The sequence below is a fragment of the Corvus cornix genome, chromosome 10 (genome assembly GCF_000738735.6).
Source record: "Corvus cornix cornix isolate S_Up_H32 chromosome 10, ASM73873v5, whole genome shotgun sequence".
Taxonomy (NCBI): domain Eukaryota; kingdom Metazoa; phylum Chordata; class Aves; order Passeriformes; family Corvidae; genus Corvus; species Corvus cornix.
In genome coordinates this window covers 18,052,470-18,079,858 of record NC_046340.1, presented here as the reverse complement: position 1 = coordinate 18,079,858, position 27,389 = coordinate 18,052,470, and the positions used below count along the sequence as shown (strand labels likewise).

The following is a 27,389-nucleotide window of genomic DNA, read 5'->3' as shown; positions in this document are numbered from 1 at the left end:
TTGCTCCATTTTTGTAACAAATTCACTCTCCCTGAATTTCCATCATGTGCAACTTGTGTATTTTACTCTGTCATTTCTTTTATCAGTTGCTCAGTTGGTGATAATTACATTGTATTTTTTATACTGGGTCCTTTCATTTTTCTCTAGTCTGTTATTATGTGATGTGGCCTTGGCAAGAAACACATTCCCATTCTTCCAAACAAACCACCCCCCCCCCACCCCCCCCAAAAAAAAAAACCCCACAGCCAAAACCTGCATACAGTTCAGATCCTGCTAATTAAGAAAACTATGAACTTCTAGGTGAAAAATATAATCAACACTTGAACCTGATGCAGGCAATAATCATTTCCGTGCAGGTAGTCCCACTGTCCCCAGGTTCTGGGCGGTGTTGGATTTCCTTGGGTACTACAGCACCCACCTCATACAGCGAGTTGCTGCAGCAACACTTCTTATGCCCCCTTTAACACAAAATAATTGGAGTTTTGAAGGCTTCTCAGATTCAGAAGGTTTCTTCAATTTATCCAGAATGCAACTTTTCCTCTCAAACATCCATTTCCCTGGAGTTGGACTAGATGACCTCCAGAGACCCCTTCAACCCTAACGATTCTGTGATTCCTTCACTCTCCCCAGGATAACTCAGAAAATGCACTCAGAACCAACTGCTGATGGTGCACAGTCTTTCTTCCTTTGTTCTTCCAAAGCAGGCGTTCTTTGAGCCCAATCATCTCTATCTTAAATATGAACATTAGCATATCTATATTTTAAGCAGAAATACTTCACAGGCAAATAGGCAGGGCTTTAAAGAGACTTCAAAATATTTCCAAAAATACCTGCCTTGCTTTCTTTTTCAGCCTTGTCTTATGGATCATTCTTTCTATGAGTTAACCTACTTTCTTTGCTAAGCTTTTATTTTTGTTCTGTTGCTTTCCATTTCTGGTGATATAAATTCTGTGTATTCTCTTGGGGAAAACTGCAGGTTACACTTTAACTTGCACTGTGGTGGCAGTGCTTTGTGATTTATATTACAGTGGCATTCCAAAGATACTTCACAAAATTCAGACTTTTCCTACTGAAGGAGTGTGGTAGGCCATGTGCAAACATAACTGGGATTGTTTATTTTTCCATTACTAGATAAGAAGGTGCAAGGACAAATAAAATACAAAATAAAAAGAATCCCTATTCCGGATTCTTTAGATTCCTGCCTCCCCACCCAGATATTTTGAGAGCACTGCTGGCAGCTGAGATGCATGTTGGTTATCTGCTGTATAGCCCTACCCAAGATCCAACAATTACTGATTAGTTATGTTTCTCTTTTATTGTGCCTTTACTGTGCTGTATTGCTGTTCTTATGAACATCTCTACCAGGTTAAAATACTTCAAATTTTTCACAGTGATTTCTTGAATTAGCAACTAAAAATAAAAGTACCACTTGGTAACAAGCAGTGACACCGTGTTTTCTCCTATCAGTGCAGCTGTAAACCAGTCAGAGGGATTGGATCTGTCCAAAAATCCCTGTTTTCAGGGAAAGCACTGCTGAAAGTGGAACTAAGACACACAACTTTCTCTTGTTGGTACTGACTTCCTCTTTCAGGTTTTCTGCTGAAAGCACAGTTCAGGTACCTCACAATTTAAACATGCATTGTTGCATGCGGGAGGATAAGTGCATCAACAGTTCTGACTTACGGACATTTCAGACTTCTTGAGCACTCTCTCTGCTGTCCTCGCCTGTAATAGTTTCAGATATATGCACTGACAGTCAAATAAGGGTGTTTGATTTTTGGCATAGTACTGTTTGCTTTCAACATCCATGTAAAGCTTACTGAGGAGGATACACACACCCACCAATTTAAAGATGCCATACTATGAGAAATAAACAGGTATTACTCCAGTAATGCCCACTGGGACAGTTTGGGATTTATTTTATTACATCAGTGTTGTTTCAGTGTATTTAAGTTTAGGGCTTTAAGTGAGTGAATTTACAGGTGTTGAATAAATCAAAATTTATGAGGTTGCCTTGTTAATGAAAAAGACATGCAGCTAAAGAAAGATGGCACCAAGCTCATTGAAGGAGAAATAATCCGTGCCTGACTATGACTCTGTGTTACTGATTTTCAAGAGTTTAGCTGATAATATCCATTACACTTGATATTGGTGATGGATACAAAAATTAACCTTGAATATCTGAGTGGTAGTGACATACTTGAGTCTTGCATCAGTCAGTATTCAGTTAATTATCTAAGTATCAGTGCAAAGAGAGCAGGCTCCAGCTGGCTGTAATTAGGGCTGGATTGTTCCATGCCTTCAAGACAATTTTTACATTCATGGGATCTGCAGCTTTCTGTTGTCCTCATTTCCTGCAACATAAAAGCACTTGTATGTCAAGGAATGAAAGGGGGCAGATAGTGAGAGAGACTGTGCAGATAAATCTCATTAACATCCGTGACAGTCTGGCTGAGAAATAGGCATTGCAAGTTCTAAATAAATTTTAGAAAAAATGAAAAGGTAAAACAACCCCCAGGAGCCATAGACAGGAAGTGTTATTTCAGTTGACTGGAAGAAAAGGTGGATCTTTAGAAAGCACAGTGGGTTCTATAAAAGCTGAAATCGGCTCTGTAAATTTTGGTCTTAATGAGAGACCACCAGCCTGTGCAGGAAGGAAGTTGGATGGCAAATCAGGTGTGTATGTGACAGAACAGTTGATGAGGAGCCATGGGATACAGCACTGCAAGTGCCACAGATCACAGCCCATTTGCTGAATTCAGGCTCTGGGTTTTGCCCTTATGCTGCGGAGTTACCAGCACTGCAGTGCTGGCATTGGATCCTAGGGATGTTCTGGCTTTGGGAGACACTCCTCAGCTCCCTTCAGTTCTCAGGTCATCGTGACCTGTGCAGCCTCTTGTTACCAGCCTCTATTCCAACTCATGAGCAAGACTGGCAAGTTTTCAAATTATTCCTCTATTTGGGGAAGAAACAGCCTTTTGTGTAGTCTCCATGTAAAACTGCATGTTGGCATTTCAGTGGGATCCAGTGTGGAAGGTCTATGCCAAGAACTGGGGGGAAAAAAGGACAGTCAGTGTGAGCCCAAGACCTTTAGAACAGGATCTGTTCAGGCCATGATGCTACACAAAACCCGCTGCTCCTCACCTGCTGAAACCTCCACTGACAATTCTTGGGGAGCAGAGGGAGACAGAGCTCCGATGGCCTCCCTTGTGGCCTCACAGCCTTGTTCCTCTGGGCTGAGTGTTGGTGCTCACTGCTGATGTTCATCAGCCCTCTCAGCTCCCTGACCTGACAGAAATCGACCCTTCCTCCCCTCCCACAGGTGGATTTGCTGCAGTTTGAAAGCTGGGGCTGTTCAGAGGTGTCAGGAGAAGTGGTGAGGGTACATGAAGGTGAGCACGGCCATCTAATTTTAGCTTACAAATGTCTTATAAGCATAAGTGCCTAAAGGAAGTTAACAAAACAGTAGTTGACAGGGAAAGGTGTACCCGTTAAATTCCTTCTTTATTTAATGCAAATTAAATATTGTCATAAGTAGTAATAGTTGCATGTGTATTTTCCATTCAGGTTGGCTCTATCCAGACAGGCATCTCCAGCAGTGGCTGTGCAGATACCTGAGCTGCATTTAGCAAATGCTTTTGCCATGTGGTCATAGAACTGCAAGTACTGAGCTGTGTCTGAGCCATCATCCTGCAGTGCCCTGGCACTGGGTGAACACAGACAATCTGTGTGTCAGAGCACTTCAGTGGGGCAAGGCTGAAGTGTGGGATATACACTCAAGAAAATAATTTTATTTTGTGTGCTGAAATAAACTTTGTAAATTTTCTTTTGTGCACTTGATTATTAATAGAGAATCAATATTTTGCTACTTCAACAAGAATGCTTTACTTACTGACCTGCTTCTGTGAAAGTATATTCTCTGAGTATAGGATTTAGAATCACAGATTCTGTGTATTGACTGAAACAAAGTGTCTTAATCCCCTCAGTATCTTGCTAATTTCCTTGAAACTTTCCTATGACAGCTATGCAAAACCAGCTGGACAGATAAGAAACTGACAGCCACTGTGTATGTACAGACGGGCTTCAGCTCTAGCCATACAGCAGAGGAGCACTTAGCCATGGTTTGATGTTATTCAGCCTAGTGACAAGCTATGAGCAAGGGCAATTGGTAAATTCTTCCCCCTCATTATAGAATCAGAAAATTGTTAGGGTTGAAAAAGACCCTTATGATCCTTGAGTCCAACCACTGACCTAGCACTGCCAGGTCTACCACTGACCCATGTCCCCAAGTGCCACATCCACACAGCTTTTAAATTCCCCTGGGGATGGTGACTCTACCACTGCCCGGGGTAGCCTCTGCCAGGGCTGGACAGCCCTATCAGGGAAGAAATCTTCCCTAATACCCAACCTAAGCCTCCCTTGGCACAGCTTGTGGCTCATCACTGTGGTTTCCTCTTGTCCTGGCACTTGTTGCCTGGGAGCAGAGTCCAAACCCCACCTGGCTGTACCCTCCTGTCTTGGAGTTGTGCCCCTGAGCCTCCTTTCCTCCAGGCTGAGCTTCCCCAGCTCCCCCAGCCACTCCTCACCACATTTGTGCTCCAGCTCCTTCCCCAGCTCCATTCCCTCCTCTGGACGCGCTCCAGCCCCTCCATGTCTTCCTTGTTGTGAGGGGCCCAAATCTGACCCCAGGACCTGAGGTGTGGCCTCAGCAGTGCCCAGCACAGACAGATGGTCACTGCCCTGGTCCTGCTGCCACACCATTGCTGGAATAGCCCAGGTGCCATCGGCCTTCTTGCCCCCCTGGGCACACCTGGGTTCGCGTTCAGCTGCTGCCCAGGTCCTTTTCTGCTGGGCAGCTTTCTAGTCCCTCTGCCCCCAGCCTTGTAGCACTGCAGGCAGTTGTTGTGACCTGAGGACAGGACCCAGCACTTCACCCTGTTTAACCTCATACAGCTGGCCTTGGCACATGGATCTGGCCCGTCCTGCCCTCCAGCAGATCAACACTCCCACCCAACTTAGTGTTTTCTGTGACCTGACTGAGGGTGCCCTCAATCCCCTCAGGCCAACCCTTCTCCTTCCCTTTAGCCTGGGTTAGCACTTAGTAGCCAAAGGAAAGGGAGGCACAGGGAAAGACTGAAGTCCTTTTCTCCCCACAGAAGTTCCCTTCCCTCAGTTTTGATTCCCAGCAGGGAACTTTGCTGCAGGGCCCCATAAGCACCAGTGTTGGCAGCACAGCTGTGCGGTGCCTCTAAGGTTAAACAAATGAGCAATGGGACTGTGACAGGTTCTACTGTGTTTGTAGGACACACAGCTACAGTCTCCATTTTGCATGTCTATATTTCAGTGGTTTCCAGCCAATCTAAAGATATGTTTTCCAGGAAACTTAAGAGAACTCAGTTATGATGACAAAATGTTAAAGGTACAACTTGCAGCAAAATCCCGGAGCTCTTCAGAACCTCTTCTGCTCTGTTTTGTGGTTCATGAGGTGATTAATCCCAGGGACCCTGCCTTCCCAACTGCCTCACCTCATACAGAAGTTTAAGCCTGTGTCTGTGTTGCAACTTCAGCATAGGGGATAATGGTTCCTAATTGTTGAGTTGCACATTGAGTGCAGTAAATGCTGACCTCTCTTTGCAGCACTGTGCCACAGAAGGAATGGTTTTCATGTTGAAACCCAATTGGAGTTAACTGTAATGCTTCATGCATCATTTTAATGGCACTCTCAAAAAGCCTGGTATCTCGGTATGTCATTATCTCAGACTCTGCAGTTGTTGTTTCTTATTTAAATGTCGTATCTCACTTGAGATTTAATGTAATTAGAACCAGCCTGTGGAAAAATCTTTTTCTATTATGTCTTAGCTATTGTTCCAGTCAAGATGGTAAAGCAAATCAAACAGGATATAATGAAAATGATAAAACCATTTGCGAGAGGCAGTTTTCCTGAGGGAAGCAAAAGGCAGCACCACTTTTCATTTTGCTTTGTAATTCTAAACATGGTATGGGCCTGGAGTGACTCCACTGAGACTGGTCCAATACACCTGAGAGCAGAGACAGGTACAGCTGGCAGGAATCTGCCTTGACTGATACAATAGGGAACCAGAAGCACCGTAGCAATAAGCTTTTTCCACTGTAATTGCTGCTGTCCCAGCTTGTTCAGCCAGCACTAGGTCTGCTTGCCAGCCAAGGTATGTGTGAAGGAGCTGGGCCTGCAGTAATAAACATCTTACGTTGTTAATTTTTCCTCGAGCTACAGCATCCTGGATGGGAGGTACGTCCAGAGTGTGGTGTCTGCAAAGGCACTCGTACCCAAAGCCTGAGTGTAACACGTGTCTCCAGCAAGAATTGGTGTTCCCAGTGCAGAAGGATAGGGAAAAGAATGTCAGGGGCTTTCTTGGTCTGGCTTGGAGGCCACATCACAAGGCAAGAGCCCTCACTGCTGTCTCTGCTGGGTGATTTCTGAGCAGTTCAGGTGTTGTTGCTCCACATCTCTTTGCTTTTCTCTTAGGTGTATAATTTGATGTCAAAGCTGTTTTGCAATATCTTTTCTCTTTTGTGCACAAGCCACTTGTGAACAGGCTTTTGTATTGTCAGCATGTATTACAGAAATCTATATTCATTCTCAGCAGTATTGATAAACTTTAGGTCTGAGAGGCTCGATCAAGGGCTGTGTGCAATGGATGGAGCTCAACATGCAGTGCTTGCACAGGATGCTGACAGGGCTTTCAGTCTTGCTATTTTAGTGCCCAGCAGCTGTGAGGGGATGGATCGAGTGTCCAGTGGCACAAAGCCTCTCCAGCCAGGCAGCCATGTTTGGCTCCTGCTCTGATGTTGGGTTTACCTGGACAATGGGCTTTGAGGTGCAGAGTGCAGCCAGCTGAATCTGTCTTCATGCAAATGTCAGAAGCAACAGATCAGTCTTCTTTTTTAAAAGCCAATGATGTAAAAATTCAAAGGATCAAAATTCAAGTAATTCAAATGATGAAAAGAAATCATTAGTTTAATACCTGCAAACTATCGTGTAGCTTTAGATGGAATGAAAACAGAAAATCTACCTGAAAAAATTCTCTTTTATTGTAGGTTTCTGGGTTTGGTGCTGATTAATTTATAGATCACCTGTGCACAAGTTTGCCTTTTCTGTTGCCTTGATCTCTTTGGAATTGAAGAAACAGTAGTTTCTTCCTCTCCCCTTCTCCCTGTTCCTTTCATGTAAAGAAATGATTAAATACTCAGAGTACAAATGCTGCACATGAATATTTATAAGAACTTTCATAACATTTAGCGAGGCAATGCTTCATGACTGTCTCTTTCTGAATGCACATAAGAAAGTACCATAATTTCTTCGAAGCTGCACTGAGTCCTTATTTGCTACTGGGTTGGCAGGAGCTGGAGGCTCCTTGGGGCTGCAGTCATTGATGATGACAAAACACAGAGATCATTGGGGTGTTTCCTACTTTTCTGTTAAAGCACTTGGCTTGTGTTTAATACCTCATAAGAACACATTTTTCATGCATCATTTACATTTAAGTTGCAGAAAATTGCTAGGTAGAAATCTTGTTACTGGCATTGCATAAATACCCTATTCCTGTGTTGATACTTTGGTCTCGGAAGGAACAGAGTTAAATGTCTTCTGCTTGGAATACTGACACTGTGGGACAATTGAGTGGCCCTGGAGCACACTCTGCAAAGCACTTGAAGGGTCCTCCTGTTAATGCAGAAGTGTTTTAGCCTCCACTTCTCTGCGTATTGTCTCTGTGGAGCAGGGCATCCTGTGCATACCTAATTGCCTGTGTAATGCCTCAGAGTGTTGTCACACACCCACTTCTAAAAAGCAAATGGAAACTAGTAGCTCTTAATAGCAGATTTATCCCCTTGACATCCTGAAAGAATTTAGATCAGATTAAGCACAAGAGGAGAAAGAAGAAAGGCTTTAGGAATAAACAGAAGGGAGAGGGGGTTAGAGTTGTGATTTGTTAAAGCTGAAGATAATTTTAGAACTGGGTTTGGCAGTTCGTTGCTCATAATCTTGTTATAACCTCTCTCCTTCTCCCTTATAAAATAATTGCCATAAATTGCATGTTCTCACGTCCACAAGGTTACTATATGGATTGAAGACTTACAGTGTTTCTTTAAAAGATGGAGTGCATTATCTGGATTGGAAGTTACCTGTTGGAATTTTGTACATGATATGTGGGTCTGTGTGATGTGGTGACCGTCTCAAACAGGGTGGTGAAATGCCCCCAGTGCTAGGGCTGGTACACCAGACCCACTCAAGGGCAGCGTGGGAATCATTCCCAAAGCCAATGCTGTGGGAAAAGGCCCGTGATCTCCTGTGGAGTCTGCTAGAGCAGGTGTCCAGAAGGGTCTGGCTGGGTGTTAGCACATCCTCCCCAGTAGGTTCTGACAGGTTGCTATGGGATGGCTTTAAACAGTCTGGAGTTTAACATCTTTCACTCAAAAAACTGGCTAAGTTTATTCTTCCTGGAATTCATTAATAGTATAATTTTTGTAATCATATTTTCTCAGTTTTAGGTCCCCTTTTATCTGGTCACACTTACTTTAGCTTTCTGCCTGTGATGTGTATGTCTTTCGTAGTTCTCAATCTGAATATCTCAGAATATCCCAACAGATCTAATACTTGTATTTTCTTCCCATTGGGTGTTTGTTTATAAATATGTCTAATATGTACTTCTCTGCTACAGCAGTATGCAAACTATAGAGGTGTATTTTTAAAGAAGGCACTATTTATATGACTTTAACCCCTGAATTACTACTTAACTTTCAGATAGTGATTTTTATCTCCTTCTCAGATTTTTTGGGCACAGTAATTGTTAGAATTATTTTCATAAGTAGCAAAGGACAACTGAAGGAGACTATCAAACAGTTTGGTTTACATTTCAATTAAAGCTGTACACTTGTGGTATTACATTTATCATTCAATATTACAATAATAATATTGAAAGAAAATAATGCTCTCAGTTGTGCTTTAATTGTGCAAAACTGTTGAACCTGATGCATGACCTCTGAGCATGTGAGAGTCAGAACTTGGTTACCTCTGTAGGAAAAGTATGTACTCACCTGAGAACTCTTGGAGTGTGTTTAGCAGCAGACATGATGCTGGATTTTGGGATAACGCTCCCATGTTTGCATCTACAAGGAAACAAAGGTATTGTCCACGTTGGTGTGGAGCATCTCAACAAATCCACCCAAACAGATGAAAAAACTGTAGTCCTTGGACAATAATAAGTACAAGAGTTTTCAAATCACATTTTTCATAGGGGAGATCAAAATTTGGTTTTAAAAAAAAAATAGTATTACAGCTCTTCCTAATTTATTTCTTTGCACTGAATTTTTAGTAAAAATGAAGTGTGCACCAGGGAATGCATAAGCATATCAAGTGGTAAAAGTTCCAGGGACGTTTAGAGACTTTCATTTGTCTCTGGATCCTGGCATATTAAAGGTTCATGGAGATTTGAGGCAGAATTTATTTTATTACTTCTACAGAGCCTCAAACTGAAATCCTCCATCATACCCTATGAAACAAAGCCCCTCACTCAAGTAGGGAACTTGCTGCTATAGCTTCATATCTTACTGAAAACCAGTGACTGCAGACACCCCATTGCTGACACGGAGGCACTGGGCAGGGTGAGGGATCTGCCTTTGCCTCCTTTAGCTCAGGCATTAATGATGCTGCTGCCTCACTTCAGCAGGCAGCCATCTCATTATCTTGGTGAAGTCTCCTCTGCCCTTTTCCTTTCCAGTTCTTCTTTCTCCAAGTTTAGCAAGTAATTAAAAGAGTGCAGTGGCTGAGGAGTGAAAACGGAATTTTTCCAAATGCTGTTCCTTGTAAAATGTAATACATCGCCCACACATCCCAGGGCAGTGATTGAAGATCTCGTCACATTTGTCTTACTTGAGATTTAAGCAAAATCATCTGCTGAGCATTTCAGTCTATCCATGTGCATTACAATTCATCCAGGCTCCCTGAAAAGAAAAATGGGAAAATAAGACATGGTTAATGTAGCGGTCTTTATGTGGAGAGAACAGATTTAACTTAGGACATTAGAGCTATAGGCTCCAGTCTATCTCCTGACTACACAATGCTAATTAGCATTATGGGCCCATCCTTTTGTTAAGTGTGTTGAATTATCTCAGCCTTGGAAGAGCTCTGGGCTGGAGCAGCAGTGCAGTGTGTTGGGGCTGCCTGGTGTTTGGCACTGGCTGGGGCTGGCAGCAGAGCAGGAGCAGCGCTGGGCTGGAGTGTGGCTGCTTGGGTACCTGCGTCCTGACAGGGGAGGGGAGGGGAAGGGGCTTCTCTTGGAACCCAACCAAACCTTGTTTTGGCACAGCCACAGGTGAGTGGAAGTCGTGCAGAACTGCTCCTTACAACCCCTGTCTCTCCACTTTTCTCTTTACTCTTCCTGTTCCTGCAGTACCATAGGGAAGTAAGGAAATTACTTTGCTCTCTCAAGAAAGGAAGGAGAAACAAATATTTTTATGTAGCAAAAATTTTTGTATTAACATGTATTTTGAAGACCTGCACAGCACAGAGCAGATCTGCTTCAGTTTCTCAGCACTGCTGTAGGAAGCAACCAAGAAGGCCAGTCCTATACCTATATCCAGGCAGCTGATAAATCTCATGTTACTGAATCTTCACCATTTTTGATTTTTTTTTTTTTTTTTTACATACTGCATTCTGGCATCCCAACACAAGTCTTCTGCCTTTATTGAGTGTGACATACTGCAATTTCTCTCAAAATTAAGGCTTTGGGATCCCTGTTAACATACCAGGTTTCAACAAAAGGCTTTATAAAACAGCTGACTTTAAAAGCTGAGTGATTGTCAGATGAGAAATGATTTGTACTTGAAACAGTCATAGAAGGTGAAGTTAGTAGTGACTCATTTTCTGGTCATGCCAAAAATTATTTCTGCAAATCACTGAAATCCAAAAAATTTAGAATTTAATCTTTATTCAGATTACTCAGACTGGTTTTTCTGTCGAGTAACTGCTGGATACTATTGCAAACAAAAGGCTTGCTTTTTAAAACAGCTTTAAAATAAAACACAAATTCATTGTATTTGAAAAACCATGTTTCCTGTCGTCCTTGTGCCTCTTTACGTTGTCTTTGCAGATGCTGGATTTTTAGTGAGGTATAAATAGGTAACTTGGTTAACAGGTATACAAAAGGCTAAGTTAACTTTTAAATCTAGTATGTTTTAATTTCATTTTTCTGTGTTGTTACTGAGAAACCAAAATGATGAAAATGCAGTGTATGTTCTGTGGGTTAGGCCTGGCTATGGGTGACAGGTCTGAAACTGGTGGTAGGTAGGAGGCTGTTACTGAGCAGGATGCTCTGTATTAATCTTTGTCCTAAAATTAGTCAGGGTTTTTTATGAACAGTCTGAAAGAAAATATAAATAGGGAGAGTAGGAGATTTGAAAGCAGAAAAATGCACTGGCTATACTGGAAAAAAAAGATGGAGGAAATACATATTATTTGTTATGTATGACTGTAAACTGGGAATAGAAGAGTTCAGGCCAGGCTTGCCTGATTGCACTGAGAGAAGTGAAGATCCTCAAAAGCTTGTGGAAGGCATGAGCACACCATTATCATGAGTCCTGGCTAACAGTCTGGACTGAAAAGGACAGTGCCTGGACTCCATGTGTGGAGGGATCTATTTCACGAGTGGCAGGGTTTGTTCTGTTGTGTTTGTCCCCAGTGTGAAGCTTCAGAAACACTGCATTGTCTTTGAGAGAGCAACAGCCCAAGGATGCTGCTAACAATTCACAAAAGTCACTTGTGGTTAAAGGTTTGGGCAGCTTTCTTTCCAGAGAAGGCTAGAGAGCTCAGTTTATTCATATTTCGATTTTAAAATAGCAAAGTAGAACCAGTAGTGCTTCTGAAGTATGGGGGCACAAGCGATGAGTAACGGCAGCGTTGATGGCTGTCACAGTCACCATGGCAACCCATTGGCCACTGGTTGGGATCCCATCCCCTGTTTATGTAACCATCACATAACATATGGCACCACGACTAATTAAGCCAAGGTTGAGCCCATAACCTTGAAATCTGCCATTACCTCCTTTTTTTCCTGTATAAATTGCAAGGTTAAGCACTACAGAGAGTGTGGAGTCTCTTCTATGACCATCCTGGGGAGACCCGGCATAAAATTCACCTTTGTTTGCAGAGTGGTGGTGAAGCAGTAGCAAGGAAGCCTGATTTGTATTCCTGAGCAGTTTTCCTTTTGCAGTGGAATATGGTGTTGTCTCCTGAGCAGTCTGTAGAGACCCAGGACCTCAGCAAGGAGCAGTGGGCAGTTTTCCTGGTGCTGTGCAACTTGATGCTGCTGATGTGGCTATTGTCTCAGACTGCTTCTTATTATAAACAATTTACTTCCAAATGCCACAGTGTTGCACATGGCAGGAATAAACCTCCCTCAAGACCCTCCAAGAGAGCAGGTAATAGCAGCCTTTCCCATTTCACTCAGAATGGCAGTGACAAAACGTAATTGCCCTGGGCTTGGTGTGGTTCCTGGTGTGGGCTTGTAGCAGCCCTGTTTGCTAATAAAGTATTCTGTCATAAAAATCTCATTTTGAAAGGCAAGGAATTCAGATGAGTGTGGTTCTGCTTTTACCTTCAGACCCCTGTGGACTGGTATTGAGTCATCTCAGCAGTACAAGAGTAGAAAATTCACATTGTGTTTTTTCTGGCTACAAAAAGATTTGCATTCTCAGGATTCTGTCAAGCACAAGTAGCAAAATTTATGTTTGGCAATCAGCTCCTTTAGGAAAACATTTCTATCTGTAAAGAGGAACTAAAGAAAGAGAATTGAATGTTGGTGATGATTTTCTTTCTCTTTGCTTTGCTAGAGCTCATTTGCTGTGCTTCAGCTTTGTTGTTTCCTGCTGTGTCCTGATCCAGGAGTGAGCGCTGGCTGGGCTGCAAGCTTGGCGTTCCCAGGTATGATGAGCAGCCTCTTAATTAGTGCCCAGTGTGGGACAGCCTGGCTGGGCAGAGGTGGCAGGACCAGCTGCAGGGGCGTGCCAGGCTGGGCTCTGCTGCTGTGGCTCTGTGATAAGCCACCTCTGGTTTTTAGGTGCCGGATGCAGCTGGCTGCTCCTGCTGCCCACAGAGCAGATGGGCTCCCAGGGCAGGTTCTTCCTGCCTGAATCAGCCTGCTTGGGAGCAGCAAGCAATTCCTGCTTCCCCTTTGCTCCACTTACAGCACTGGCTAAAAATTATAGAGGTTTACACACTTGATAGGTTTAAACATCTGTCTGTGAAAACGCAGGGTATTTCTTCTCTCATGGAGTAAATTGAGCAAATTCCCCAGCTGCAAAAACCAGTCATTGACTGTAAAGATAAAAACTAACACAGGATTTCTGTTGCATTTCCTTTCTGATTCTGTCCTTGATTATATTTAATGATGCCTTCACTGCATAGTTCTTCCGTGTGTGGATTATTTTAAAGTATGGAATCAGATTTTGGGAACTAGAATAAATTACTGGGGTTTTGTTGGGGTTTTTTTCCTGCCCTACATCTTGCCTCTTTTGGTAGCCTTAGAAGCTGGTTACTGACTGTTAGATGTCCTGGGTTTGGCTGTTAGTCCTTTTCTGTCACTGTGAAGGGAAATGGCTGCACACAGAGCCCCCATGATGTGCCTGGAACACTGGGGTGTTGTGGACTGGCAGGCACAACACTTAATCATCAGAATAAGGAAAAAATCAATTCTCATTATGTATGCTAAAAGCATCCAATGCCAGTACCTCCTAATTCCTTTTCTGAATTTCATCTATGCTGGTGCTTTTTATCCCTAATAACATTCTTATCAGTGGTGGCTTGCCATTTTATGGGGATGGATTTTAGGCAAAGCATAAGGAAAATAAGCAAAGAAATTATCTGCTGTAAACTTCAACACTAGTAAACATTAATATCTTTAACCTTGTGACTTGGAGCTCATCACTCATTTCATTGCTCTGGCTTATGACTGCAGATTAAAATTTCTTACATTCATCTTGCCTGGTGAAGTAGCTTATTGGGATGAATAAATGACATCCTAATTAGAAGAGTAGCCTGAGTGAGAGTAAGCTGTTGGATCCAGCTTTGATGGTCAAAAAATTACCTGTAGCTAGTTTCTCAAGATTATCAAAGAGGCCCTCAAATTAGAATGTGTCTTTGATCATAGATGTGAGGAACAAGGCAAAACGAGTGCACCAAGCAGATGGCAGTGGGAGGAGATGGTTGCTGTGGAATGGGAAACTGGAGATTTTACAAAGATTCAGGCCCTTTCCAGGCATTGCTCTACCACATAGTGAATGAGTTAGCAGTATAGGGCTTATTTTTATTTATATTTTCCACCATAAACTAGTAATGTATGTGTCTTCAAAAGTTAGATTGATGAGGTTAGTTTTAGAGAAAAATCCCTTCTCTCTCATTCCTCTGTAACCTTACCCTGATTTTTCTATCCTGTGGTGTGACGAGCTTCAAACTACTAATCTTTCCTAAGACTTCCATCTGTCTTCCTTACCTTGGTAATTACCACTGCCTGCCTTGGGTATTGCTGTGGATTTGTCCAGATCCCTGCAGGACCTGTTGGTGTGACACAGTCCCTTGGCCCAGGTACCTGACAGCCTGAGGCCCCCGCTGCCCAGTATCAAACATGATCATGAAGTCACAAAAGGTAGAAGACAAGGAATGATCCAGGACTGAGTTATAAGTCTGGGACAAGAGTGACAAGGTGTGGGAGGAGGAGAGAAAGGCCTGACCTTACCACTGAGAGATGATGGGATATCAGTGTTCTTGCGCCATTTGGTTGTTTTGCTGTATCAAACTAAACCCACTGGAAGTAAAGAGCAGGATCTGATAAGAGGAGAAGCAGTCAGGCCCAGCCTCCAGCAGTCCCTGCTGCCCAGACTTCTCCAATGGACAGCACGAGAACAATCTGTTAATGAGCAAATCCTCTGCTCCACTGAAATGGTTAATGCTGTTTTTAAGCACTGAAATGGGGAGCTTTGGGTTTACCCCACCTCATAGAGCTGTCAGTGGCTCATCCCACGTATAAATGTGTGGTTGTTCCTCTGAATCCATTGACCCCTTGATCTCAGTGCCAGCTTGTTTCAGGAAGCATTTTATGTGGAATCATTTTCTTTTTGGAGATGTAAATATGCTGCATTGAGTTTATTGCCTTTTTTTGAGATAGACACTAAATGGGAACACCCAGTCTGTCTTCTTTATGTGACGGATCATTTAATATACTATTACATTATTTTATTTGTCTCAAATCTGAACTAAACTATCCTAATCTTTTTGTTTCACTGAAGGGATGAAAAGCTTTCCATATTAAAATATTTTTGTGGCTGTTTTATGCAGCATTTCTTCCTGAGATGTCATAAATAGAACTGAGCACAATACTCAGTAAGTCATGTCATTGATTTTCTCACACAGAAAGCATGTAATCTGCTGGTTGCCTGGCGTTTTCTGTGACACCATTTGCATGTCCTGCCATTAGAAATTGGAGAGAACTTCTTCAAAGCTTAAAATAAAATTGTGCCATTTCTCTTTTGCCCTTTGGTTCATTGTTTGGTAGGAAGAGCAGGTTTCCTTCCCAGAAGTCATGATAAAAAGCACGTCCCTTCACCCTGTGCTGTACTGATGCCTGGTTCTGATAGAGGACTGGATAACTTTGCATAGCTCAGCCACCTGATTCCTGAATTTCTCCACAATTCTTGGCTCTACACAGTCCAGCCTTGCTGTGCTGTTGCTTGTAATTTATCAGGTATTTTTAATACCTCATTTTTTTATAATGCATCATTGTGGTTTATTTTTAAACTTAATTCTGCCAAGTCTTTATTTAGTGACTCCTAAGGCTCCTGGGGGGATTGAGACCACTGGAGGGTGCCCACTGTGCTGTACCCTCCGTCTTGTAGCTGATCTTACCCTGGCTGGGAGCCAGCCCCTCCCTCCTGAGTTCTCTGCCCTGACACCACCAGTGTGTCTTTGGCTACTTTTTAGTCAGTTCTTTCCCATCCTTTCCAATGCCATTTTGTATTTTGCTATCCACAAGTTATTTGTGAAACTGAAATGGATTGGGGGGAGGGGTCAGGTTTGGCACTTGTGGGTTTTGCTGCATCAGATTGTTCAGCACTAAGATCTTTGGAGCCAGGGGCTGCAGTAGTGCAAGGGAGAAAGGTTTAAGCAAACAGAAGTTGCAGAATTGCTGGACTCCACAATCCAGTGATGATCCACACTCTTTTCCTTCTCAAGCTGTGCTCAGCAGAAGGATAACCCCAACTGTTACCAGGTTTCTGACTATAAAAGCACTATAATGTTTCTCAGGTAATTGCTTTTTTGTGTGTTGTGAGCACATTCTGGAGAGGTTTGGTAAAGTTCATTCTGCTCCACATGAGTGTTTGCATGTGCTTAAAGAAAAGGAAAAAAAGATCAAAGGGCAGAATTTCAAGTGAGCCCAGGAAGGGTAAATCAAAGATAATTAGATTGGTCAAGAGATAGTCATACAGGTGCACTTTTAAGATGCTGTGAAGGGCTTAATTTTCATCATTTTCCTTAAATAGAGTTGGGAGAAACTGAAATGCACTGGAATTGAGGATATTTTTTTGAAATTATTATTGTGCTTTTTCCTGTCAGCTGATACGCTTACCCTTAATTTGCTGCTAGGTCTTAGAATCTTGTACAGCCATTTTTAGAAAGCAAACAATTTATAGTCTGGCTTACCTCACTTTTCATAAAGTAAAAAATAAAAATTCGTTTTCCATGTAAATAAAAAAGTATTCCTAAAGAAGATACTGTACAGCCTTGTCTGAGTGATCATTATTATAAGAATTTATATATGTCTAAATGGACCTTATAAATTTAAAATGTTATTAATGCTAAATGATGATTTTTTTTTTTTCCCCAAAAGGAAAAAAAATTCTCCAGTTAAGAATGTCAAGAATTCTTATTACTGGGACTCAAAAGAGTTCATATTCAAACACCTGCCTTGGCTGGCCCGTTGGGCCCCAGCACCAAAGGGCAGAGCTTGGCCTCATTACAGCTTCGTGTGTTCCCTGTGTGATGATGTAGAATCTATTCAGATTACCTGGGCAGATCCCGAGGATATTCCTTGCCTTTTCCTTGCTCTATGGCATTATCTCTTTGGGTTAGGTAAATTGCAAAGAAATGCCTGTTTTCTTCTAAAGCATCACAGATTGTCTAGCCCTGGGCAGATTTATGCTCCAGTTTGTTGGTTATTTCTATTATTTTTTATCCTTGCAAGTTTTAGTGAAGAAAAAACCCCACATTTAAAGGTTTCCTTCCCTTACTTAGTATTATGGAATATTTATGTCATTTGAACTCTTTTTAAAGGAGAAAAAATACAGTGTGAGACATTAAAACAGGAAAAATAACCCTATCTACAGCAAGATAAAACTTTTCTTTTTTAACAAAAGTGATAATGCCCAGCATTTATGGAAATGTCCATCTGTGCACTCTGCCAGAGTCAGAGCTCTGGCTTGGTACTGCAATGAGCTGATATTTAGCAAATATCCTTCACTTTGGGAATAAAGTTGTGCCAATCCATAATGCTGCTTGCTATTCTTTAGTTTCATGGGTTTTCCTGGCATACCACGAGTGAAGTGAGTGCTTGACACTCTCTGGGAGCATTTCCACAGCCCATTGCCACCCAAGCAGGACCTGCATGAGTCTCAGTTTTTAAAACAGTCTGTGAAAATGTTTATGATTACTTTAAAATTTAAAAGAAACAGAAATCAAATGCTGGCAAAGAATAACATCACTTTCTCCCTGCTATGGGAGATGTGCACTATCGTTTATGATGATCAGTGACTGTCCAGATGCCTGTAAGTGGTTCAGACAAACCACAAAGCCATGGTGGTTTTGTGGCCTTTGGGCACTCCTGTATAGGAAACCCAGGTTGGATTCCCACTGCTGATTTTTTCAGTCTGAGGACATGCCTGGCAGTGGCAAGAGGTTTGTGGTTGTGCAGCAGCACTTGATTGGACTGGTGCCGAAGAAGGCTGATCAATGCAGTTTATCCTGCAGCATAAAAATCGCAATCCTGTTGTCAGGGACAGCAGCACTAAAGGTAAACGGCTTTTCCCTGGAGGAGGACAAACCAAAGGAAACCTGTGTCAGGACGTGGTGATCCCAGAAAAGACCAGAGGGTGCTGGTTACCAGCTCAGGAAAATCCCAGCTTTTCAGTGGGGGGAGTTTTCCGCAGCACACCGCATTGCAAACACATGTCTAATAGGTGCATTCATTTTCATATGCTCGTTCATTGAGCAGGCCTGATTAATTAGTGCATGTCACCATCTGGTACTTACCAAGACTATTCATTTTTAAAATGTTGAAATTGTAGGGAATGTTGCACACCAATTAAGTTCCTTTTAATTGGATTATTTTAGTATAAAGTAGTACTGGAGAAGGCCTTCATTGTGATTCAGCCAGCATGCATCCAAAGGAGACCTGCCAGCCTGAAATTACCTAGAACAAAGGCAAAATGCCTGAAATGCATGTTTATTACTATCTTCATGCACTCAGCAAAGATGATGTCAACAAATAAAAGAGCCAGAGAAACACTTCTGCATTGCTGTGCAAGCTCCCTGACATGAGGGTATCTCAGTTGATCTCTGCTTCATCTTTGCACTGCAGCTCCGAATCTGTCATCTTCTCCCTCTGATCCAAAAACTAAAATATGCTTTTGCCTTCCTGACTGCTTGATACCAACTCAACCAGGGCCAGGCTTAGCCCTCCTGTGCACAGTTGTGTACCTGCTGGAATGAGGAGCATTAGTCTCATATACACAAAGGATGATTTGGCCTTTAAGGCTGATAAATTATCTGTGCTGATTCAACCATTTAGTGAATGAAGTATCACGATCTGCTGTTGGGAGCAGAAGTTGTCTGTCTGTTCTTGCTCCTGACACTGACTCACTGGGTGAATTTTAGTTCCTTAACGTCACAGCACTGCAGTGGTTCCCTGTATAAATTGTCAATAGTTCTGTTTATCAACTTACATAAAAGGCTTTGAGATACAGGGATGAAATGCAGACTGTTGATGTTACGGATTTGCTATTAATACTTTCTTTACAAGTCTAATGCTGTTTTGTAAGTAACATCTGCAGTTGTCATTGCCTTGCTTTTGCGTAGATTGAGTGTCTTCAAATAAGTTTTGTCATCTGAACTACTCATTTCAGAAGAGCCAGGAGCTCTTCAGGGAGCACATTCCTGTTCCTTAGCAAGTACATGGAACATCAGTGGAAGCAGGGAAGTTAGGGAAGAAAAGATACTTGGTCACTTGCAGCTGAAGGGATCTGAGGTGTGACTGCCTGGGTCTCTCGTTGCCCTGCTTTGTTTTGGAAATAGTGTAGGAATCCAGCAACGAACAATGTCAGGGTGATTTTCTTCTTGTATCTGTGTGCATTTTCAGTCCCTTCGATGGCCTCTGCTGCCCCCTGCCATGCTGCAGCTGCTGGTGACAGCCATGGGAACAACAGCCTACTGAAAGATTTCATTTCTCTTATCACTCCTAATCACTCTCACCATAATTACCACTCATAATAGGGAATCTGTAGTTGAAAAAGTAAATTTTCTTTTTTAAAGGAGAGGAAAGCAGCAGAAAGATTGCTTTTAGTTGTACAGCAAGGAAGAAACTGACTTTTTTTTTAGAACGCAAATGCTTGCTTCGACATATAAAGGTCACTGTGGGTTTAATTTGAAATAGCGTAGGAGCGCTTCTGATTTCAAAGTACAAAAGTAGCACAGTGTTGGAATTGTTTGGGTTGTTTCCTTAAGATCCATTTCCTCTTGTTGGAAGGTGGTTGTTTCCTCTGTGGTGCAGCTGCAGGCAGTTTCAGGGCAGACGACAGGAACTGCTTGTCCTGCTGTGCCCGAGCCAGTTGGAAACCCAGCTGGGGTTCACAGACCCAGGAAGTCAGTGACTCTTCTGTTCCAGACTGTCACAAATCATCCTAGGGATCAAGGCTGTGTTCAAACCAGTTTTATTGGCTATTGGAGACCAAAAGAGCTAAAATAACTACACATGGCTTACATATATTCTGTGTACAGGTTCCACATCTGCATTTCCACAATCACCAGGTGTGTGACTGTTAAGGTAAATTGCTGCAGGCAGCACTGCTGCTACATGGCAGGGAGTGTTTTAGGATCAAGTACAGAGCTGTATTTGTGACTCCCACTGGAGAACTGTGGTTCTCCTGAGTTTCCTGTAGTTCCCATTCTCATGTTGAGTGTAACCCTCCTTTGGCTTAGAGGAAGTGTCAGCATCAGTGTCAGAGCAAAGGAGAGTGAACAGTGTGTTGTGACACAGCCAGTGGTGACACATCAGGATGTAGCCACAGGAAGGCAGGCAGTGCAGAGCTTTCTCAGTGCTCCCCTGTTCCTAGCAGAAAATGCTTAACCTGGAACACCATAAAGCTGCCTGCCTTGTGATGGGATTCTAGAGCAAGTGCAGCTTATGCAATTTCAGAGAAATAAGATCACATGGGTAAATCTTAAAACCTACACACAAGCACTAACCCTTTTGTTTAAATTGGTTGTTCAGAGCTTTTATGTGATGGAGAAATACATTTTCTAAGAAAGCATTTAGTTTAGATTCCCATTAATGTAACTTTACTCCTTTTATTTGTTAAACACATGAAAAGAGGGAGCTAACCAGAGTATAAAATTCTTGTACATGCTCTTTCTCTGGCTTTAGGAGAACTATTTCTTAATGTAATTTTTCTGCTTACAGTGTATGGCCTTGTAAAGTGTTGAAGCAACAAATCATGAGAGAGATCAAGAAACATACAAAGGCATTTTACTCTGTATATGTAAAACAAAGTCTAAAAGTTTGGGCAGATCTCAGTCTGGCAGACTTTCTATCTCTTAAGTCATACAGAGAAAGCTTTTGGCAGTGGCTTTTTGGCAAAAAGCTTTGTCTGGAAACATATTTAGTCAGCATATGAAATCTGATAGCCCTGGTAGCACGGCTGTGTCTGAAGACACTAATAGAGTTAGGCTTCAGCCCCATCTGCTGTTGGATCGGGATTGCTCTGTTGGTTTGCCAGCACAGGACAGCCCTTGCCAAAACACAGAGTGGGACGTGAGGAGACTGACAAACCCCTCCTGGTGTCAGCTCTCCGAATGATCCTGTTGTTCGCCACACTGATGAAAGCCAGTGGTGCCTGTGGTGAATTCCAGCACAGCCTCCCTGCTGCTGAGCTCCCACCACGGGCTCTGTGGGGAGCTGCATCTGTACCTGCACAGGGTCATCAATGCCCTCGCCGTGTACCTGGGTGAGCAGCAAGGATATTTGCACCCCAAGGCCTGTAAGAATTGAAAATTACTGATTTCCAGTGCCTCTGTTTACAGAAGTAGCAGTGGACATAGAGATTCTTTCACCTCAGTAAAATGTCTCCGATAATTTGAGTTATGCAACAGTGACGAAGAGAACAGACTTGCGGATTTGGCTCAGAAGGTTTAAAATCTTCAGGCATTAATTCATGAAACTCTCAAATCCTGGATACTCCAGTGACTATAAAGCACAGCAGATTCGTGTTTGATTTTTACTTAAGGCTCATTGTTTCAGGAAATAAAAAGATTCACTTCGAAAGAGATTTTCAGTTCTTCTTCAGTTGTTATTTCTGGAGGGGTTAGGTAGGAAAGCTACATGTGAAACAAATCAGGGACTAAAAATCCTTAGCTTTGTTTTGAGTATATCAGAATGGTTTATTGCCGCAGTGGTAAGCAAAAGGAGAAAAAACAATTACTTTCTAGAAAGATTTCCGCTGTATTTTTATCTGGCTTTTCCAGGGCATCAGAACAGCCTATCTGTTCAGCCAAAATATCTCTCCAGTTATCATTTGACTCTGATGGAAAAAGTGCTAAAATGGCAGAGTTTGGAATTGCTTGAACATATTTTCTCACTTAAGCTCAGCTTGTTCACATTCAAAGCTAAAACAAATTATCTCAATTGCATTTAGGAGAGTAAACATACTCTTACTTTTCTGTCTCATGTTTGAGTAGTTACGGTGAAAACATAATGTGCGGTAATCTTCGAGTTTATATCCTCTTCCTGCATTTGTTTTATTGGACAAAATTAAAGGTCAATGGTCCTGAACTAGTCAAGAGAATTACTCTAAATTCTCAGTCATTGCCATTTTTCCCTCTCTCTGCTTTCAGTAACATAGGACTTAGCTGCCAAAGTTTTAATTCTTTATGAGAAGAATGATATCTGTTTTGTGTTCTTCCAGCATGATCACTGCTCAAAGAAGTGTCCATACTATGTGAACAGAGTGGAACCACATGGATGAGACTCTTACCATGCACTGAGCAGCACGGCATCGAGCTCTGGGAAAATGTCTGCTTGCAACACTTTCACTGAGCACGTCTGGAAACCCGGTGAATGTAAGAACTGCTTCAAGCCCAAGAGCTTGCACCAGTTACCCCCGGTGTCGGAAAAAAAGCCCCTCTCGCATGGAAACCTGAAACCCAATGCGAACCAAAGTAACAGCCAGCGTGGGAGAAACACCGGCAGCTTCCGCCCACCTGTGGCCAAGAAGCCCACGATAGCTGTGAAACCCACCATGATGGTGGCAGATGGGCAGGGGCTGTGTGGCGAGCTCACCATGCTGGATCAGTGCGAGAACAAACCCCTGCCTGCGGGGTGGAACCGGAACAAGGCAGTCTTGAACAAAAAACCACTGAACAATAATAATGAGGAGGAGATCGAAGGTTACAGCCATGTTCCTAGGCCTTATGGCAACAGCGAGGGCGTGGGTAAGATACCAAATAACAATAATAATGGACTGACAGAAGTTTTGAAGGAGATTGCAGGTTTGGATACCACACCTCAGCTCACTGGAAATGTAACAAACTCAAGAGAAACCTTCTTGGGAAGGATAAATAATTGTTACAAAAGATCATTAGAAAGGAAGATCCCTCCGAGCTGCATGGTGGGTGGAATGAAGGATTCACAGAGTAAGCATGTTATTCTGAGTGGAAGCACTGAAGTCATAAGTAATGAAGGTGGACGTTTCTGTTATCCAGAGTTCTCTAGTGGAGATGAGAGTGAGGATGACACGTTTTTTGGCAGCATGCAGGAAGAGCATGAGAGCTGGGATGAAAGTGATGAAGAGTTGTTAGCAATGGAAATCCGCATGAGGGGCCAACCTCGCTTTGCTAATTTCAGAGCTAACACCCTGTCTCCTGTTCCGTTCTGTGTTGACAAAAAATGGAATACTGTGCCCCTTCGGAACAAGTCTCTCCAGCGGATCTGTGCAGTGGATTATGACGACAGTTATGATGAAATTTTAAATGGTTACGGGGAAGAGACTGTGATTCTTTATGGGCAAGAGAGCATGCAGAGCATGGTATCCTCTGATTCTACATCTCCTGATTCTTCTCTGACAGAAGAGTCTCGTTCTGGGACAACCAGCAGTTCTTCCCAGAAGCTCTGTAATGGAGGGTTATCTCCTAGCACTCCTCAGGACCTCAAAGTGATTGAACCAGAATATGAAAGTCTTTGTGACAATCAACAAGTGAAGGATGTGCCAAAAGCACCCAGAAATGCTCTGAAAAGTCTGGAAACTCACAAGGCAGTCCTTGCGCTTCGCCTGGAGGAGAAGGATGGCAAAATTGCTGTGCAGACTGATATGCCGGAGAATAAAAGTTCTTCAGATGTTGCTGGTCAAGCCGTAACTATTAATTTGGTGCCTGTGGAGGAGCAAGCTAAACCTTACAGGGTGGTGAATATGGAACAACCAGTGTGCAAGCCATACACCGTAGTGGATGTATCAGCTGCCATGACCAGTGAATGTAAAGAGAATCAGACTGAAACCTCAGAAACCAAAAAGGCATCATCTAACCCAAGCTCACCAGTAACCCCAGGCACACCTATTGCATCTTCTGCAGCATCACCTGTACGTGTACATGCTAACCTGAAAAAATCCAGTGCAATCAGATACCAAGAAGTGTGGACTTCTAGTACTAGTCCAAGACAGAAGATACCTAAGGTGGAACTGATTGGAAACAGCTCAGGACCTTCTGTTCCTCCCAGGAAGACAAGCCACAAGTCAGCTCCTACTTCACCTACAGCTACAAACATTTCCTCGAAAACTATCCCAGTTAAGTCTCCTAATTTATCTGAGATAAAATTCAACAGTTACAACAATGCTGGCATGCCACCTTTTCCTATTATCATTCATGATGAGCCCACTTATGCTAAGAGTTCTAAAAATGCTATTAAAGTTCCTATTGTAATCAATCCAAATGCGTATGATAACCTGGCAATCTATAAAAGTTTTCTAGGGACCAGTGGGGAGCTGTCCATCAAAGATAAAACTACAAGTGTGATAAGCCATACCTATGAAGAAATAGAAACTGAAAGTAAAGCGACTGAAGCCATAGGCAGCAAACCCACTGAGTTGTCCCAAGCAAAGGGGGTGGCCAATAGCTCCGAGCGCAGGCTGGGCTCTGTGGCTCAAAAAGTCCAAGAGTTCAACAGCTGCCTCAGTAAAAGCCAGATATCCCCACAGAGGAGTCACAGTGCTGACCACAGCTCCCCATCCAGAGTTCAAAAGGCAATGCAAGAGCCTGCAGCAAAACCAGATGTAACCCCGGAGGGTTCTGTTGGCAGCAGCGGCGGCAGAGAGAACGCAAGCACGGTGCTCTCACAGATTGTGGCTTCTATCCAGCCTCCACAGTCTCCTCCAGAAACACCTCAGTCTGCTCCCAAGTCCTGTAGTGTAGAAGAACTGTATTCCTTACCCCCTGAGGGAGATGCTACTAAAAGCACCTTGGTACGACCCAAATCTCTGTTTACGTCACAGCCTGAAGTGGAGTCCTCCAAGACGGAAAACACAGCCATTAAAATGCAGAAAGATCCACTTTCACAGGCAGCTGCCACTCCCTCTCCAAAGCCAGCACGAGCCACCCCGAGTGCCACGAGTCCCCAGGCAGAGCAGGCACCGCCATTCCCCCCTCCACGCTCCACCTCCTCTCCCTACCATGCCAGCAACTTGCTGCAAAGGCATTTCAGCAATTGGACCAAACCCAACAGCCCCACCAGGTCGACAGAGGCCGAGTCCATCCTGCACTCGGAGGGACGGCGTCCCGATGCGAAACCCAAACGCTGGATATCGTTCAAGAGCTTCTTCCGACGCAGGAAAGCTGACGATGAGGAAGAAAGAGAGAAAGACAGGGAGAAAGGGAAGTTGGTGGGTCTGGATGGAACTGTTATACACATGCTCCCCCCTCCTCCAGTCCAGCGGCACCACTGGTTCAGCGAGGCTAAGTCGGACTCCAGCGAGAAGCCGTCAATCGTTTTCATGTACAGATGTGAACCAGCACAAGCGGAGCCAAAGGCTGAGCTCCCACTCAAGGGTGGGGTGGAGTCTGCTATTGCAGAGGCACTGGTGAAAGACAAGGGAGAAACACAGGAAAAGCCTCCAGAGAGCTCGGAACAGAACACAGTGAGCCATTCCTCACCACCTCAGGCTCCCAAGAAAATCCCCAGGTACCACTCAGCTTTTTTAGTCACTTACTCAGTTGCAAACTGTCCTGTATATGCTGCTGAAAAGGGAGAGACTAAGGAGTTTTATTACATTAAAGCAATTTTTTCAAAGTACATTTATTTTAGGTAACTTAAAGCGTATTTTAAAATTGTTCTGTTACGTTAGATATCAGAAAAGATGTAAAACATTTACTAGAAGCAGTACCTGATGTTTAGAGTTTGTCTTCCAGAATATGTCACAATAGCCATGTTCCATTGAATTAGATCCATTCTCCTGAATTTCTACTTTAAGAAAGTGTTTCTATGTTATGGGAAACTTCAGAATTTCTCAGCAGAAATAGAAGGCAACTATTGAGAAGTACAACAGAAATTAAAAGATCTGTGACTCATGGAAGGTGCTATGCTAACTTTTACCTCACATGCCTAAGAATATGACAAATGCTAATTAACCACACTGCAACATCACTGCAGCACTCCCAAAATAAACCTTGTAAAAAAGTAATCACAGAATTAGAGTACCTATACAATAGTCTTATCTCTGTCTTGCAAGGCCTTTGGCAGTGACTGTGCTTTGTCCCCTGACAGTATTGGATCCAGCAGAGCTGGTCGCATCAGTTGAAGTCAGTAACGTGGGCACAGTTAAATTCCCTGTCTGCTGACCACAGCTGTGGATGTGTTAGAATTTGTCTTCCAATATTATTACACATACCAATTCCAAAGTAGCCTCAAACTTGAATTATTTAATTAATTATAACAACAACCTAATGGTAGGAAATTGAAAATTTTGTGACGTGTGAGCCCCAGAAAATGCATCATGGCAGTGTTTTTTGGTTTTCTTTCTCTATATTCTGTACAAGAAAACTGCAGTGTTTTTTAGCTAAAACAGTTTTAAGCTAATAGAAATCTCTGTGTGAGCATAGTTAGACGTCACCATAAACAGACTGCCACTTGTCCTAAAGTAAAACAACTTGGTTTTCTTTCTCCATTGTCTATACAAGAAAAGTGCTAGAATAACCCTTGATAGGAGTGCAGTCTCTCTAGATTTACCCTAAATTAATTGGTGAGAAGTAGCTACCTTTAGAGGGCAGGTTAAAGGATTGCAGGAGTTTGTGCTCTCAACCCCCTTTACAGGAGCCTAGTTTTTTGTCCTGTCTCCAGGGGAAGCTGAAGAAGGTGAGGTAGGTTACAGTGCCATCAGGAGATTCTCTTGTTCTAGTGCCCTGCTCTTGTGCTGGCAAGACAGTTCCTGTGCTCTGGTGAACCAGACCAGGGCAGAGATCCAAGTGCGAAAGAACTTCGCAGTCATTGTTCAGCCACGTCAGCTGGCTGATGTGACAGGGGCTGGGGCAGGAAGGAGCAGCTGCTTCTCCGGGTGGTGAGAGGGCAGGAACAGCCTGTCAGGGATTCTTGCACTGCCCTGGAGATGGTGCTGTTGGAACGTGTCCTGTTCTTGCACTGCGACTGGGATACCTTCTGCCCTTCCTTTTGAAGGCAGTGGGTCACTGTTCTCTCATTCACTTATTCCGAAAAGCATGTTTACTCTTTAGTTTTCTTCAAGTCACAATGATACTGGTTAAAGCCGTATCTCAGAATTTTCCCCAGTGAAAATTGGGATTTTCCAAATGTTAGAATTAGAATTTCTTCTTTCTGACAATATTGTTCCCTGGTTTCTACAAATTTCAAAGAAATTACACGGAGGTGTTGAGTTGTGGGAGCACTAGACAGTGGGTAGCTTTATGTTTCAGTTCTTATATTCCTGGTGCCTTGAGTTATTTGGGGTTTTAAAATACTTTTTAATGTTGTTAAAGAGACCAAGTGAAACCTTATAGTACCACAAAATTGAAGGGGTTTTTATTCTTGTTTAAGGGG

The 27,389-nt window shown here is 43.0% G+C and overlaps 1 protein-coding gene across 6 annotated transcripts in view; it reads left to right on the top strand.

The window, feature by feature from the left end:
• PEAK1 (pseudopodium enriched atypical kinase 1) overlaps window positions 1-27,389 on the top strand; it is a 110,096-nt gene that overhangs the window by 51,940 nt on the left and 30,767 nt on the right. For 5 of the 6 annotated variants that reach the window (XM_039557937.1, XM_039557938.1, XM_039557941.1 and 2 more), the window contains one exon: window positions 22,261-25,523. In XM_039557937.1, coding sequence (XP_039413871.1) covers window positions 22,366-25,523 — 3,158 coding nt within the window. In that variant the 5' untranslated portion in view covers window positions 22,261-22,365. Of the gene's footprint in view, window positions 1-12,867; window positions 12,959-22,260; window positions 25,524-27,389 lie in introns of all 6 variants that reach the window. The other variant, XM_039557940.1, reaches the window with a different exon arrangement.